The sequence below is a fragment of the Mesoplodon bidens genome, assembly GCF_964165515.1.
Source record: "Mesoplodon bidens genome assembly, chromosome: 6".
Taxonomy (NCBI): domain Eukaryota; kingdom Metazoa; phylum Chordata; class Mammalia; order Artiodactyla; family Ziphiidae; genus Mesoplodon; species Mesoplodon bidens.
Window position 1 is genome coordinate 110,938,062 of NC_138162.1, and position 17,919 is coordinate 110,955,980.

Here is a 17,919-nt window from a genome sequence, read left to right on the forward strand (position 1 = left end):
GCCGCGGAGCGGCTGGGCCCGTGAGCCATGGCCGCTGAGCCTGCGTGTCCGGAGCCTGTGCTCCACAACGGGAGAGGCCACAACAGTGAGAGGCCCGCGTACCGCAAAAAAAAAACTGCACTGGGAGTGACAGACCAATTAATTAAATGTGGTCCATCCACACAACAGGGTGTTATTCAGCCTTAAAAAGGAAGGAAATTCTGACACATGCTACATGGATGAACCTTGAGGACATTACGCTAAGTGATACAAGCCAGTGACAAAAGACCAAATACTGTACGATTCCACTTTTAGGAGTTACCTGAAGTAGTCAAATTCATAGAGACAGAAAGTAAAATGGGGGTTCCCAGGGGCTGGAGGAGGGAGGAATAGGGAGTTAGGTACAGTTTCAGTTTGGGAAGATGAAAAAGTTCTGGACCTGGATGGTGGTGACGGCTACACAACAATGTGAATGTCTTTCATGCCACTGAACTGTACACTTAAAAATGGTTAAAGTAGTACATCTCATGTTATGTGCATTTTACCACACACACACACACACACAACTTAAAAGAGAACTATGCCAAGAGTCACACTCTGTAAGTCCCAAGGGAAAGCCTGGCAGCTCTGGGAGGAATCTTGCTAAGTTTTTGCACGTGGAGTTTGTAGCAGTTACTTTGGTCATTCAGTAGTAGTTTTGCTCTTTCTCATTCCTTGAGAACATGCCTAATAGATGAAGCTTCAGATTAGATTCTTCTGGGTCAGGAGGGTATTACTGTACATCACGCAGAAGTATTCCTTGAGAACACACATTACAGGACCAGAGATCCAATGAACAGGAATGGGTGGAACACTTATTCTGAAAGAATGAACTTGACCCATGTTCTAAGCTAATAATTTAACGTTACCCATTACTAACTGCCATGGATGTCCCAGTATCTCAGTGAACACCACCAAGCGTTAACAAAACCATGGTGGACGAGGGACACGCTACAGGGGCCATTCCTCCCAGGACAGTCATCGAAATGCCCACTGCCCAGAAAGCCTGCAAAGCCTCCCCTACTTTTAGGATCCGTGTCTGCTGGGCTCCAAACTGCAAAGGGAGGAAGGAGTGATACTAGCTAAGCCTCAGTGTACCAGACTTTCCACACACTCTTCATTCAGTCTTTCCAAACTCCCTCTGAAATTCCCACTTCATTGATGAGAAAACTGAGGCCCAGGGAAGGTGTGAGGCTACTGGTATTTCTTTCTTTCTTTCTTTTTTTTTTTTTGTGGTACACGGGCTTCTCACTGTTGTGGCCTCTCCCGTTGCGGAGCACAGGCTCTGGACACGCAGGCTCAGCGGCCATGGCTCACGGGCCCTGCCGCTCCGCGGCATGTGGGATCTTCCCGGACCGGGGCACGAACCCGCGTCCCCTGCATCGGCAGGCGGACTCCCAACCACTGCGCCGCCAGGGAAACCCCTACTGGTATTTCTTGAGTGCCCGCTTTGTGTTGGTACCATGGCTAGGTGCTTTCCAAATGGGATCTCCGTTTTCTGGATATTACTATCATTCCTTTTTTTGTTTTGTTTTGTTTACAAGTAGGAAATTGAAGAGAGGTGAAGCCATTTGCTTAAGGTCACACAGTGAGTGAATGATAAAGCCAAATTGGAACTCCTATCTTTCCAACCGCCCAGTGATGCTTCCCATTATGTCCCAGTTGCCACTGTAAGACAGTAGGGCAGGAGGGAGGAGAAGCTATTTCAGGAAGGGCCTGGCAGCTAGGGGGTGCTCCACGGGTGCTCGTGGACCCTGATATGTTAGTCTTAAGAGAACACTGTGCTGTATGTTCCTAACTTAACAAATAAGCCAGGAATTAGAGGGAAACACGTCTCCTTAGGAGTGTGGAATGAGCAAGGCCTCCTACTGACAGGAAGATGGATGGACAGAGAGGACGGCACCTTCCCCCGGTCACACGGTGGGACCAGTGTTGCCGGATCCTCTCCTGCGCTCATCTTCAAAATAGCGCACGGGCAGCACAGAGTGGTGACCACCAGCTTGGGGGAGGAAGATATCCCAGGAGAGGCCAGGGTCCCCCTCCTCAGCCTGAAATGTGGACCACATGCCCCGCGAGACCCTGGTCACAGGGCAGCCCAGCCACATCCTGGGCTTGGGCCTTTGCTGGAAAAATTATGTATTTCACCCCCATCCCCAGCATTGGGGAGGGAGACGTGCCAGGTGAAGAGCTGGATTACCATCTAAGGTGTCTAGAAAATGGTCTCGCTTTCAGCCTCATTCTGCACTTCTCCCTCTCGCTAAGAAATGTCACCTTAGTGAGACTCTATTTCTTCTCCAAGAGCTGCTTCCATAGAAAAAGGCTCCATCTGTACCAAGCAACAGAGGAAAGAGCACAGAATTCGATGTCAGTGCGTCAGGGCTCATGGGGGGAGGGGAGATGGTGTTTGTTCCCCTAAATTTATATGCTGAAGCCCTAGCCCCCAGTGCGATGGTATTAAAAGGTGGGGCCTTTGAGAGGTGACTAGGTCTAGATGAGGTCATGAGGGTGGGGTCTTTATGATGAGATTAGTGCCCTTAAAAGAAGAGGAGGAGGGGCTTCCCTGGTGGCGCAGTGGTTTGGAGTCCGCCTGCCGATGCAGGGGACGCAGGTTCGTGCCCCGGTCCGGGAGGATCCCACGTGCCGCGGAGCGGCTGGGCCCGTGAGCCATGGCCACTGAGCCTGCGCATCCAGAGCCTGTGCTCCGCAACGGGAGAGGCCACAGCAGTGAGAGGCCCGCGTACCGCAAAAAAAAAAAAAAAGAAGAAGAGGAGGAGAGCTCTCTCTCCCTCCGTGAACACACTGAGGAAGGGCCATGGAAAGGCACAGTGAGAACACGGCCGCCTGCAAGCCAGGAAGAGAGCCCTTGCCAGGAACCAAATCTGCTGGCACCTTGATCTTGAACTTCCCAGCTTCCAGAACTGTGAGAAGTAAATGTCTGTTGCTTAAAGCACCAAGTCTATGGTTTTTTTTGTTACAGCAGCCTGAGCTGACTAAGACTGATGAGGCGTTATTGTTTAGTGCGTACAAGAGTTTCCATTGAGTAGGTGAATGCTGGAGATGGATGGTGGTGTTGGCACAACCATGTGAAGGTACTTAATGTCATAGAACTGTACATTGACATGTGGTTAAAATGGCAAATTTTATGTATATTTTACCACAATTTAAAAAATAAAAATTTTACAACAGCACTTGGGTTCAAAACCCAGCTTTGGGGCTTCCCTGGTGGCGCAGTGGTTGAGAGTGTGCCTGCCGATGCAGGGGACGCGGGTTCGTGCCCCAGTCCAGGAAGATCCCACATGCCGTGGAGTGACTGGGCCCGTGAGCCATGGCCGCTGAGCCTGCGCGTACAGAGCCTGTGATCCGCAACGGGAGGGGCCACAACAGTGAGAGGCCGCAAAAAAACAAACAAACACAGCTTTGCCACTTGGTGGCAGGTGACCTGAGTGGGGGGCTGCCTAGCCTCTCTGAGCCTCAGTTTCTTCATCCGTCAAGTGGTCCCATCCTGACCTGAGCAAGCCTCCCACAGGTGGGTCAACAGCAACAGGGGACCAGAGAGGACCAGTAGCCACGTGCTGGCAAAGAGCCCCTGAGCTGCCCCGACAGAGTGCTGCAGAGGGGCGTGGCTGACATGACCTCACACTCACGAGGAGCCACAGACCCGCTTCTTCCAGCAGGAAGAGCACAGCAGTGTCAGCTGACAGCTGCCCAGGAAAGAAAGCCACCCTGGCAGATCCCCCAGCTCTCTGAAACTGCAGGTTCAAATAAAGCTGCACTGAGAAGCAGACACAGCAAAGCAACGTGTTCCCACCCTTCATGTCCTGAGAGGGCAGGACCTGGCGCCTTCCCCCCGGGGAGTGTTTCCACGCCCTAGCCACCAGCCCGATCCGGGCACACGGCTGGAAGGAGGAAAAGCTCTCTGCTCAGCCCACCCTTCCTCTGTGGGCTGGAGAAAAGGCAAAGAATCCGGTCCAGCGAGCTTTTCAAGACAGGGAGGCACAGCCCCTGTAGGAGCGCTGGTGGGGGAGTCAGGAGGCTGGGATGCAAATCCCAGCTGGGAGGTGAGGGCAAGCGATGGCCTCTGCTCAGGCCTCACTGTCTCCACCACGTCCCACTGGGAGACTTAGGTTCAAAGCCCCGCTGGGTCACACGGGCTATCCACTCAGTCTCTGAGTCTCCTTCATGGGGAATAGGGAAGCACCGGAAGTTGCCCCCACATTGTGGGAGGATCTATGAGGTCAGGAATGGCAACATGCACTTGTCGGATGAGAGGGTAGAAGGGAAGGGCCCACATCGTCCTCCATCATCCGTGTAACGAGGGGATCTGCACATGGGAAGCTGCCGTGGGGAGGCCACGGGGGGCCTCGAATGGCAGCTGGTCCAGGTCCACATGCTGGTCGGGGGCCCGAGAGCCAGAGGAGCTGGCAGGTGACCACCGTGCATCCCACCTAGTCTGGCAGGGCAATGAATGTGCACTCGGGCCATCCCCACCCGACGGCCAGCTGCTCTCTGGACACTGTCCTGTTCTCGTTCATCCAGCAAGCGGTTAGCAGTGTCTACGAGGCGCCCAGCAGTGAGCACAGGGGGACAGAGGGGCCAGCTGCCCCAGGAGGGCCAGCTCCAGTCCAGGCTGAGCATCAGCGGAAACTGTGCCCCTGCCTCTGCGTTCTCAGGCCTGGCACGGGAGGCCCGACAAACGTGTGCTGAATGAGCGCGCGTCACAGAGCCACTGAAGCGGCTCAGCGGGCCCTATTCCTAAGCGGCTCACCCAGCGACTTTCTCACTCCTGGTCTCTGCCTCTGTTTCTGTCTCTAGCCCTCCGTCTCAGCCTCACAGCAGGCTACCTAAGACACCTTTGCTTTAATCCCTCCCAAACCGACGTGGCCCCCCCAAAAGCTAGCGAGCGCCAGTTTACTTGAGGACCCACCTGAGTGAGGAACGGGTGTGTGGACACAGGGAGTCTGAGCACACACGCCATCAAGTGTCTGAGCTCGAAGACCCCAGGCAGTGACGACTCCCCTGCTTGTGTCACTCAGCCCACCACCTTCATGAGGCCTGGGCCACGAAACGCTGAATGACTACTAGGGTCTAAGGATGCCCCCCAAATGCAACAGACGTCAACAGTCAAGTGACCTGCCCAAGATCACAAGCTAGTAAGGTTTTCTGAGCTCACATCCAGGACCCTTTGCTTCTGCCGTGAGACCTCGTCTCTTGGAAGCTCCCATTAGGAGCAGCCTCCCAGCCTCCCAAGGCTGGCTGGCACCACAGAGGTTGTCCAGGCCAGCACTCTCGTTTGACTAAGACGGAGCCCGGGGAGAGTGACCTGGCTGACCAGTGGTAGAGCAGGGTCTAGAACCCTTGCCTCCGGTCTCCCCACCCCCCGGCCACACTGCCCTCTGGTGACCGCCTGAAGAAGACACGTGAAGACTGACGGGAGAAATGATCTAACCTGCTGCGCAGGGTAAGAAAGAAGAGAGTGTCTAATGATACAAGCAGTCTGTCCGCGGGCCTTGGGAGGGGGTGAGGCCCCCATCATTGGGGGAATCTGGGATCAGACTAAATGACAACCCTGGATGTGACTCAAAATATGTAACAACTGATCCTACACAAACACAGCCAATCGTCACCAACAGCCTTCACAGCACCAGGACAGCTGGGCTTGTGCACCCCAAATAATCATCGCTTTTGTCACCACTCTCAGAAGAAGGCATGAGGGCTGGAGTCCCTCTGTCTCTGAGGGTCTGTGACTGAGGCAGGCTCTGGGATGGGGAGGCGGGGCTTTGGAATGAGCGAGTTACTTAGGCAAGGCACTTAACCTCTGCGACTGGGTTAGGATGAGGTGCATGAGTTCTTGAAAGGTGCCATCAGAACACACGACAGGCCCTTAACTAATGGCAGCTCTTATTTCAGCAGCTGACAGTGATGCAGGTGATGACTGAAGACACAGCGTTTGGGGGCAGGAACTGTCACCTGCTTCTCTCCAACTTCCAGATGTTTGCTCTTCTGATTCCACATCTGAAACCTAAAGGGCCCACCGACTTGAGCCTGCTTCCCATTGCATTAGAGGGAGTGGTGGAAACGAAGGAGACTGGTCCCTTGTTCCCGTGAGCCACCTGGCACCCCACGGACATCCAGCGACGCCTACCTCTCCCCACTACCACCCAAACCGTAACTCGCCCCAATTCAGAACAGATTTATAGTAGAGAAGAGATTTATTGCCTGATATGCATATTTAATGACCTTCAAAGAGAGTTCATAAATACACTATGCAATTTATTGGTATTTAATGTTATGCATTAATTAATAATTTTTATGCCCTCCAACATGTGCCAGTTTGAAAAACTTAATAAAACATTCAATAACTCTTGTCAAAACTTAATAAATTTCCATGGATTTATACATCCTGGGAAATATACTCCATCTCAAACAAATTAAATAATGCATGTAATATGGGGGGGGGTTAAACAATTTATTAAAGCTTGATTTAATAGGAAATAGGTGTATTTTATGAGCTTCTTATTAGGGACTCAGGCATTCTTTTCCAAAGAAAGAGAGCGCAGCAGCCCAGGCACCCTGCTCGCGGTGGCTACGTTAGCTGCAGTGTTAGCCTCTGACCCTGACACAGAAGGAAACGGGCTGCTCTTGCCCTGCCTGCCCAGCTCTGTCCTGGGCCCTCCTCTCTTCTCTGCATCGCTTCTTTGCTTTGACCAAGGCGCTCATCCTCAGCCTCCATGGATACACCCACATCCACAGACTGCTGAGGCTTCCCCACCCCAAATCAGCGCCCCAGGCTCAGCGCACTGGTGTAGCTGCGGGGCCGTGGCCACCGGCCACCCTCCCCGGCCCCAGAGGTAGCCGGACAACTCTCTCCCGACCCCCCAAAGGTTGATGTACAGCCTTGTCCTGCCACTAGGAAATTAGGGGGCTCCCAGGGCCTATGGGCACGGCCACACTCCTCAGCGGGACATTTCCGGTCTCCCAAACATCATCCTGCTACCTTCCCAGCCACACAGAAGGTCCCCTTTGGGCGAATCACCCTGCCGCTATGCCCAGCCCCGGCCGTGGCTCCCACCTCCACACCCAGCCCTCTGACCTTCCCCTGGCCTGGAACTCCCGCCACTCCCCTCCTCCTGTCGAAGTCCCCCCTGAGTATCAGCGCCCAGCCCCATCTTCAACCTCCTCTCTGCAGACTCTCTGAATCCCCAGCTGGAAAAGAGCTCGTCCTCCCCTGCGGGTCTCCCGGGGGAGCGCATCTCATTCTACCCCTCTTCCCACCCTCTCCCACCAGGAAGGGCTCCTTGAAGGGCTGAGGCCCGCTCACCCCGTCCCCGCAACCGCTGCAGGGCCCAGTGGGGCTCAATACGCATTTGCTGAAGTAACAGAAAAAGGAAACTAATGAATGTCCCTTTGTACTTGGAGAAAAAGGAATATGACAGGTGCCGGAGACCTGGTGGCCCCAGGTACACTGAGCCCCACCCAGCAGCCAGCGTGTTCCTGGTTCCTGGGGGGACTGTCTGGAACCCAGGTGACTCCCAGTGGGAAGAGGCAGCAGTGTCACCACGTCAGAGCCAGTCCCCCCGACGGCCTCCTCCCCGGCCAGCCAGGTCCTCTACAAAAGGTCGCTCTAGCCCCCTTGAGGCTGGAGGGACTGGAGCCAGGGGCACTTCTGGGGGGCGGCAGGGCCCCATACGTTGCTGCATCAAAAGAAAGATCCTAAACGTGAAGTTCACAGGGAGAAAATGCCAGAGGAATGCAGATACTGTTTTCACCTTTAAATTCCTACCCCAGGCTTCCCTGGTGGCGCAGTGGTTGGGAGTCCACCTGCCGATGCAGGGGACGCGGGTTCGTGCCCCGGTCCGGGAGGATCCCACATGCCGCGGAGCGGTTGGGCCCGTGAGCCATGGCTGCTGAGTCTGCGCGTCCGGAGCCTGTGCTCTGCAGCGGGAGAGGCCACAGCAGTGAGAGGTCCGCGTACCGCAAAAAAAAAAAAAAAAAAAAAAAAAATTCCTATCCCATTTCCCCCCAAAACCTTTGTCATCTGCTACTGTTCATCCACTCTCAGGTAGGCCCAGGTAAGAGGATGCATGAGTAAAGAGCAAAGCCACAGCTCGTGCACAAACCGCAAACCTGGAGATAGACCCGTGTGCTCACGGATGTGGGTCTGAGTGCAGACATAGGAAGTCCATCAGTTTTCTGAGAGTGAAATCAGTAAGAGCTCCTATGGCTGGATCAATTCCATCAATCGTCCATGTGGTTTGGGATCCATGGCAGTATTGCAGGTGGGCCTGGGGTGCTCTGAATCAAGGGTACAGCACGGAACCAGCGGGCACAGCAAAGAAGGACCAACCAAGAAGAGACGACGTTTCTAAGACAGAGCCAGCAAGCCCCGGTGACAGATCAGACATGAGGGTGAGGAGGACAGGGCTTTGCGAAGGGATGAAGGGGTTTCAGGAAGTGCCCAGGTCTTGCCGAACCGCCTTGGCAGGGGGATTGGATAGAAGTGTCAATAGTTTAAGAGCAAAAGAGAGTCTAGCATTTCTGACCCTAAATCTAAAAATGTCTAGATTACAGGCACAGGGGATCTAGAACAAACCTCCCACTTTATTATTGACTATACTTTCCCAAGCAATAAAATATAACCACATTTCTTTTAAAGATGTCCAGGCAGTGACATTGCCCAGCTACCTTCTATAACTTGTTCCAGTGGCTGACTACCTCCGTGTCTAGCAATTTCTTCCTTATAACTAAGTTTAATCCTTCATGCTCTAGTTTAAGTCCTTCTTTGATGATTCCTTCTTTCTCCAGCGGTTAATAATAGGACCTATTATTTCATGGTTAATAATAGGACCTATTATTATGTAGAGATGTCACATCTCAAATCCAAAGGATGGCTAATGAAAAAATGGGTAAATCCATGAATTGTGCTTTTATTCCAAAGACTTGTTTAGAAAAAGCTTCCGACTTGGAATAAGGCTAGCTGCTAAGCCTATATAGAGTAAGGCTCATCCCATCCAAACTTTCGTGCACTGAAGGCCACCGTCAACACAGAAGCCTTAGTTGCTGCCCCACGGCAAGGCTGCCACGAGTAAAGGACTTTCAGGTGGAGATGCAATCACTTTGTCCCCGTGAAGTCTGCACATGTCAACTCAACTCTTTATGATGTCTCTCTGATCAGCTCTTTTTCAAAGGCAAATGGCAGGTGGCAAAGTTAATATGTGGCAGCGGAGCCAAGATAAATAAAAGATACAGTGAGAATTGCACTTTCCCTTTGATTTCTCCCAGTTGAAAATCAACTCCAAGAGAGCAAACGAAACATTTACTTTTACAAGAAAGAAGGGAGTCTGGGGAGATGTCCCACGTGTCCCTGCTCCCTTGTCTAAGATGCCTTTGTACAATGTGTGCAAAAGTGACAGGCACACCCGCTCCCCAGGTGCCGCCCCACCTCTGTGAGACAGGAGGCGCGGTGCTCTTTACAAGCACCCGCCTCTCCTACCTCTGCTGCTCCGTGCTTCCATAGGTGCGCCCTGAACCTGTGTTTGATCCACCCCCGAGGCTGAGAAGGAATTTTAGCGGCTCTGTTGTGACGAAGAGAAAAATACGGAAAATGTTCTATTCGCTGTCAAGTTAGTATTGGGGAAAAGGCCACAGTCCAGGAGAGATCCTTCTGGAGTCAGTTTCATGAGCTTACAAGGGAGGGATTTGGGTGCAAGTGAAGAAAAGAATAAGAAGCTGATTCGTGGCTGGAATTAGAGCCCCTGGCATTTCTTAACCCCTCCGCACGCTGTGACCTTCACCTGCAGAGGCTGAAGTGGCGGAAGGGGGGTGGAGTTCAGCACAGTGACGAGAAGGTACTGGGGGGGAGGGGGGGCGTGACTGCAGGTCCAAGGACAGGGTGCGAAAAGAGCCCCTGGGGAGGAACGGCAGGCTGGGAAAAGACCCCTGGGGAGGGGTGGCCCCATCTGGACCCCATTTCTGCTCCTTTCCAGCTGTGTGACCTTGGGCAAGTCATTTAACTTCTCTACACCTGTTTTCTTATCTGCCCAATGGGGGTACATGCCAATTACCTTATAGGTTTGTAAGAATCAGATGAAAGAATATGTATGAATATGTCTTGCAATTTGTAAATAGTATTGTGCAAATGTAAGCTCTGAGGTGGATCTGGAGAAGAAAATAATGTACTAAAATAAACCTAAGCAAAGTAAAAGCAGAATTAATATTGATAAAGAATTAATGAATCAACAATTTTTTAAATGGTATACGAATTCAAGAACTGCTTCTTTGAGAAAAAATAAAATAAATTGCTAGCTATCGTAATCAAGAAAAGAAGGGAAGAAAGCACAAATGCACAAAATAAGAAATGGGATGGGGAAACAACCACAGAAGTTATTAAAGGAAACATATAAGACTGATTTGCTCCATTCTACCCAGCTAAATCTGCAAACCTGAATGAAATGAATTATTTTACAGAAATGTACAAATTACCAAAACCAATCTTTAGAAAGACAGAAGAGGGAAGGAAAATAATTGTCATAGAAAAAGAGTTGTTACAGAGCTGAACGCACTAAAAAGAACTGGGCCTGACTCTGGTTTTATAGAAAATTCCAGCTCATCCTTAAGAAGCAGACAGCTGCCATGCTATTTAAACTGTTCTAGAACACAGGAAAAGAAGGAAAGCTTATTAATTTTTTTTAATAAAACCAGTATATCGCTGACAACAAAACCAGAAAGACAAAAACATGAATAAAACTATAGACCAATCTTACTTAGAAATATTGCAAACTCTTAAATAAAATATTAGCACACAGAATCCAGCAGGACAGTAAAAGAAAGACATTGTCTCAGACGAGTCATGGAGCCCACAAACATAGGGATGTGTTTAGAAGTCTATTACCATAACTTTCCATACTAATGGATCAAGAGAGAAAAATTATATGATCATCTCCACAGACACTGAGGGCATTTTATAAAATTCAACATCCATTCTCAATCAAAATAAAACTCTTTCTTTTATCTTAAAATACAATAAAATTCTTAACTTGCATACACAATCACATACACGCACACACACCTCTCAACTCAAAAGGCTGCATCATGCTTATCTGGGAAACATTAGAAGTATCCCAAGAACGCCTATTAGCAATACAAATTTTTAGCATTGGTCTGAAGGTACTAGTGAACTCAAACTAGAGACAGAGAAAGAAAGAAATATAAAAACTGGAAAGGAGGAGGTAAAACTATTACTATTTTCAGGTGAAAACTCCAGAGAATCAACTGATAAGTAAAGGAATCCAACTAGGTGGTTGACTACAGAATTAATAAGCAGTAATTACCAACTTTCCAAATGAAAACAACCAGTGAATGAAAGAAAGTACCATATAATAGTAACATAAAAGATAAAATACACACCAGGAAATGTGTATGAAGAAAATATTAAAGTTCGACTATGACTTAAACAGATGGAAAGGCGACCTGTGTTCTTGGACAGGAAGTCCCAACATCGCAAAAATTTTTAATTCTCCCTAAGTTAATCTGAAAACTTAACTTGACTCCAATAAAAATACCAACAGATTAACTAGATGAGCAGGTTCTCAAATTCACATGGAAAAATAAACATAAAGAATACGTAGGAAATTTCTGAAAAAATAGGAGTAATAAGAAGAGACTACTAGGCACCAGCACGAGGCGCGCTGTGGGCTCTCCCAGGGAAGCTGTCTCTGGATGCCGGGACCCCGGCAGTGACGGGCTGCACAGGCTCCCCGGAAGCGGGGTGTGGAGAGTGACCTGCGCTCGCACACAGGCCTCGTGGCGGCAGCAGCAGCCCCAGCGTCCCACGCCCGTGTCTGGGGTCCGCGCTTTCAGCCTCGACTCGCGCCCGTCTCTGGAGCTCCTTTAAGCAGCGCTCTGAATCCCCTCTCCTCGCGCCCCAGGAAACAATGAGGGAAGAAGAAGTCTCTTGCCTCTTTCGCAGGTCCAGACTGTTTCCCGGACTCCCTCCCGGCCAGCCGTGGCGCACTAACCCCTTTAGGCTGTGTTCACGCCGCCAGCCCCAGTCCTCTCCCTGCGCTCCGACTGAAGCCCGAGCCTCAGCTCCCAGCCCCGCCCGCCCCGGCGGGCGAGCAGACAAGCCTCTCGGGCTGGTGAGTGCCGGTTGGCACCAATCCTCTGTGTGGGAATCTCTCCGCTTTGCCCTACCCAGATCCTCTTCTGAAATGCATCCCTTCACAAGGGTATCCAGCCACAGGACAAAGTCTTCAGGCTGGCCACCTCCCTCGGGAACCTGGGGCTTGAACCAGGTGCCGCCCTATGGATGGGAGATGACGGCAAACCGGGATGGACGAGACTGCTTCATCAATCACATGACACAGGCAATCCCATTTGATGACCCTCGGTTGGAGAGCTGCCAGATCATCCCTCCGGCTCCTCGGAGGGTGGAGTTGAGGAGGGACCCTGTGCTGGGGTTTGGTTTCGTGGCAGGGAGTGAAAAGCCAGTGGTCGTCCGCTCAGTAACGCCAGGTGGCCCCTCCGAAGGCAAGCTGATCCCAGGAGACCAGATTGTGATGATCAACGATGAACCAGTTAGTGCCGCGCCGAGGGAACGGGTCATCGACCTGGTCAGAAGCTGCAAAGAATCGATACTCCTCGCTGTCATTCAGCCTTACCCTTCTCCCAAATCAGCATTTATTAGTGCTGCAAAAAAGGCAAGGTTAAAGTCCAATCCAGTCAAAGTGCGATGCTCCGAGGAGGTCATCATCAACGGCCAAGTGTCGGAAACTGTTAAGGATAATTCACTTCTTTTTATGCCAAACGTCCTGAAAGTCTATCTGGAAAATGGGCAGACCACATCGTTTCGCTTTGACTGCACCACCTCCATAAAGGACGTCATCCTAACCCTTCAAGAGAAACTGTCCATCAAAGGCATCGAACACTTCTCACTCATGCTGGAGCAGAGGATGGAAGGGGCCGGAACGAAGCTGCTCCTGCTTCATGAACAGGAGACCCTAACTCAGGTGACCCAGAGGCCCAGCTCGCATAAGATGAGATGTCTTTTCCGAATTAGCTTCGTCCCAAAGGATCCAATTGACCTTTTAAGGCGAGATCCAGTTGCTTTCGAGTATCTGTATGTTCAGAGCTGCAACGACGTCGTTCAGGAGCGGTTTGGGCCGGAGCTGAAGTATGACATCGCCCTGCGGCTGGCGGCGTTGCAAATGTACATCGCAACCGTGACCACCAAGCAAACGCAGAAAATCTCCCTCAAGTACATTGAGAAAGAATGGGGATTAGAGACTTTTCTTCCCTCTGCTGTGCTGCAAAGCATGAAAGAGAAGAACATAAAGAAAGCACTTTCACACCTTGTCAAAGCAAATCAAAACTTGGTACCACCCGGTAAAAAGCTCTCCGCCCTGCAAGCCAAGGTCCATTATCTCAAGTTCCTCAGTGACCTTCGACTGTATGGGGGCCGTGTGTTCAAGGCAACATTAGTGCAGGCAGAAAAGCGCTCAGAAGTGACCCTCCTGGTGGGGCCCCGCTACAGCATAAGCCATGTGATAAACACCAAAACCAATCTGGTGGCTCTTTTAGCTGACTTCAGCCACGTCAATAGGATTGAGATGTTTACTGAAGAGGAGAGCTTAGTGAGGGTGGAGCTCCACGTGCTGGACGTGAAGCCCATCACGCTCTTGATGGAATCTTCCGATGCCATGAACCTGGCCTGCTTAACGGCTGGATACTACCGGCTGCTTGTGGATTCCAGGAGGTCGATATTTAACATGGCCAACAAGAAAAACGCAGGGACCCAGGAGACAGGAACTGAAAATAAAGGAAAGCATAACCTCCTTGGCCCCGATTGGAACTGTGTGCCCCAGGTGACCACATTCATTGACGAAGGGGAGCAGGAAGCACAGATAACATATATAGATGCAAAGCAGAAGGCGGTTGAGATTCCAGACGGCACCTTGTGTCCAAAAGACCACCACCGGCACCTGTATATGGACATCACCTATAACTCAGACGAACTCAGCCAGCAGCTGACCCAGCCGGGAGATGCTCCGTGCAAGGCAGACTACAGAAGTCTAGCTCAGCGGTCCCTGTTGACTCTCTCAGGACCAGAAGCTCTAAAGAAAGCACAGGAGCCTCCAAGAGGAGCTAAAGTGTCCTTTATTTTTGGAGATCTCGCCTTGGATGATGGCATCACTCCCCCGACTCTCGGCTATGAAAGACTGCTGGACCAGAGTCCAGAACTGCTGGAAAAGCAGAGGAATCTCTACATCAGCGGTGCCAATGACACGAAGAGCCTGGATCTCACTCCAGATGCCGAGGGCATCCAGTTCGTGGCCAATTCTGTGTACGCAAACATAGGCGACGTGAAGAACTTCGAGGCTGCCCAGGGCATAGAGGAGCCCCTCTTGCATGACATCTGTTACGCGGAGAACACCGACGACGCGGAGGACGAGGATGACGTGAGCTGCGAGGAGGACCTCGTGGTGGGAGACATGAACCAGCCGGCCATCCTCAACCTGTCTGGGTCAAGCGATGACATCATTGACCTGACGTCCCTGCCCCCGCCCGAAGGGGACGACAACGAGGACGACTTCCTATTGCGTTCCTTGAACATGGCGATTGCCGCGCCTCCACCTGGCTTCAGAGATAGTTCCGACGAGGAGGACTCTCAGAGCCAGGCCGCTTCCTTCCTGGGGGACAAGGAGGCAGGCGGCGCCCTGCAGAGCGACGAGATCCCCGTGTCCCTGATCGACACTGTGCCCACCGGCGCCGAGGGCAAGTGTGAGAAGGGCCTGGATAACACCGTCGTTTCCACGCTGGACACTCTAGAAGCTCTGTCCGTGTCAGAAGATCAGCAGACCAGTGACAATTCAGGTTCTTTCACGATTGTTACATTTATTCACTGATAGCCATATCATTTCATCCTTTCAAGCCATCCGCCCTTGGAGTCCTGTCATGTGTCCTTCATGTCACGCATGTCCCGTTTCCTAAACGTGCTGAAACTACCATCGTGGGGTTTTTGTGTGTGTGGTGTCCTTGGTCGTTCTTTTTTTAAAACACGTGGCACGTTTTTTCCCCCCCATTTCCGGAAAAACTGTGCAATAAACTGAGTCCTTACTGACAAGGGAAAAAGTTGGTATTTTTTTTTTTAATAATAATGAGCCCCATTTTCTTACATGTCTCCTGGTGCCTGTGATGCATCCATTAACTGGCTCTTGTTTTTTACGGCCTGCAGGTGTAGCCATCTTGCGGGCTTATAGTCCCGAGTCCTCGTCAGACTCGGGCAATGAAACTAACTCTTCGGAAATGACGGAGAGTTCTGAACTGGCCACGGCCCAGAAGCAGTCAGAAAACCTCTCCCGCATGTTCTTGGCCACTCACGAAGGCTACCACCCCCTTGCGGAAGAGCAGACAGAGTTCCCCACTTCCAAAAGCCCAGCTGGGGCCTTGCCCCCGAAAGCCTCCCACGCCCTCACTGCCCGTCCAGTGAGCGACCTCCCGGCCAAAGTTGTGCCTTCCAAGCAGATACTTCACTCGGGCCACGTGGAGATGGAGCCCGAAACCATGGAGACGAAGTCAGTCACTGACTATTTTGGCAAACTGCACATTGGGCCGATGGCATATTCCTGCACCAGCAAAAGGAAAAGCCAGCCGGCCGATGGGGAGGGGAAAGCATCCCTTAATGGGAGCATGCCAGGGAAAAAACAGCAGGGGACCAAGACGGCAGAGGTGGAGGAGGACGCCAAAGGTAAATTTGCTAGTGTGTCTTCAAGGGACAGTCAACACCTGAGCACTTTTAACCTGGAGAGAACTGCCTTTCGCAAGGACAGCCAAAGATGGTATGTGGCCAGTGAGGGGCCTATGGCTGAAAAAAGTGGATTGGAAGCAGCAACAGGGATAACCTTTCCCAGAGCTTTGGCTGTGGGAACCACAGAGGCCGAAGGGAAGGATGATGGGGCTCCTGATGGAGAAGCCATCGAGGTTTCAGGACTTGGCCAGCGGGACCACTTCTTAACAGAGGTGACCTGTGTGTCCTCAGCCAAAGACTTAGGTAACCCGGACGATGCTGACCCGTCTGCCTGTGACCATCCTTCCAAGCTCCCCGAGGCGGAGGAGAGCGTGGGCCGCCTTTGTGACTACCACTTGGCCAAGCGGATGTCGTCGTTGCAGAGCGAGGGCCACTTCTCTCTGCAGAGCTCTCAAGGCTCCTCGGTGGATGCAGGCTGTGGCACGGGTAGCAGCAGCAGCACCTGCGCCACTCCAGTGGAGTCTCCCCTCTGCCCCTCCATGGGGAAGCACCTGATTCCTGAGGCTTCTGGGAAAGGCGTGAGTTACATTCCTTCCGAGGAGAGAGCCACCGGGCTTCCCAACCACGGAGCCGCCTTTAAGGAATTACACGCACAGACAGAAGGGATGTGTCCGCGGATGACAGTGCCTGCCCTGCACACGGCCATTAATGCCGAACCCCTCTTTGGCACTTTGAGAGACGGATGTCATCGACTCCCCAAGATTAAGGAAACCACAGTGTAGCTTTGACAGAGCCTGGGAAGGAGAGACAAGGAGGCATGCCTTCAGCTTGGTCTCAGCATCTTGAAGCTGATCCCACCCTGCTACCATCAAACATTCACTCGGAATCAAAGGTGCCAATTCCAAATCAAGACCCTAATGATTTCTCCCAAGCAAACCAGGCCAACGGAGAGGCTGTGAGCTGGTGGCCACTGGATCTGCGAGGGGGGAGCCTCAGGACACCCCCCAGCCAGAGGGCTCTGAGACGTAGCAGCAGTATCCTTTCGGGATCTGTAAGTTTGGAGACCTTCCAAGAGAGAAGCAAAGGTGCAGTCAGCTTAAAGTGTCCAGGTATCACAGAAGCACAGGAAGCCAGTTCAGAAAGGCGAGCAGAACTCCCCCTAGGGAAGAAGCTCACCAAAAGTTTTTCCCAAAGCTCGATGCACTTTAGCTCTGAGGGGAAAGTTCACAAAAGGTCCCCAGCGGCTCACAAAAACTCAAAGCTGTATAGGACATTGCCCTTGCGGAAGCTGGAAGGCAGCAATTGGAGATGCCGGGGACCTTTCAGCTACTGCTTCCTGAACCGAGGGCAGGATGAAGATGGTGATGAGGATGAGGAGGAGAGAGAGGTCAATCACCAAGTCTCCTGCCTCTTTCGACCACAGATGACTCAAGCCATGCCAGACCCAAGCAGCCCACCCGTGGCTGTCGGAATTCAGAAGCAAGGAGGGGAGCTGTCCAGAGGTTCAGTTCTGAAGGTCTGGGCCGAAGACTTGAGTGGCCCAGATGATGTGGACTTCAGCAACCTGGCTTTTGATGCCCGGATTGCAAGGATAAATGCCCTTAAGGAGAGCACATATGCAATGCCCGATGGGTTCCTCGCAGCCCAAAATGATGCCAATGAGCTGCTCTGCCTTGTCAGGGCAACCAAGGGGAAGAAAGGGGAGTCGCACCTTGAAGCGTATGACCTGACACTTTCTCAGTATAAGCAGCTGTTGTCCATTGAGTCCAGACAGTTGGGGAGTGCCTGCAGGAAAATGGCAATGGCCGAGAAGAGTCCAGAGGAGATGCTCCTAGCTATGACTTCCAGCTTTCAAGTGCTCTGTTGCCTAACAGAAGCCTGCATGCGATTAGTTAAAGTTGTGAACTCAGAAACACAGCGGCAGGAAATTGTAGCGAAGATCGACGAAGTGGTCATAAACTACATCTGTCTCCTGAAAGCTGCCGAGGCAGCCACTGGAAAGACCACTGGGGATCCCAATGTTGGACTCTCAATGCGACATTCAACCACCATGGCCGCTCTCGTAAGCACACTAACACGTTCTCTCAAGATGCTTTTAAATAAATAAAGTATGAAAGTCACGTCATAATCTACCTTTGCAAAGCCATACATGAACTTTT

General features: G+C 51.6%; 2 protein-coding genes across 2 annotated transcripts in view; one reads left to right on the forward strand and one right to left on the reverse strand.

Annotated features, from left to right (window-relative positions):
* The window catches only part of XKR6 (XK related 6), a gene marked incomplete at its 3' end in the record, with an annotated part of 280,121 nt that overhangs the window by 56,197 nt on the left and 206,005 nt on the right, over positions 1-17,919 (reverse strand). The window lies entirely within an intron of this gene.
* LOC308618593 (FERM and PDZ domain-containing protein 4-like) lies at positions 12,315-17,867 on the forward strand (the record flags this gene model as incomplete). The annotated part of the gene is given in 3 exon segments (XM_081236662.1): positions 12,315-14,886; positions 15,248-16,536; positions 16,539-17,867. Coding segments are annotated over 3 exon segments (5,175 nt in total). The 5' UTR covers positions 12,315-12,329.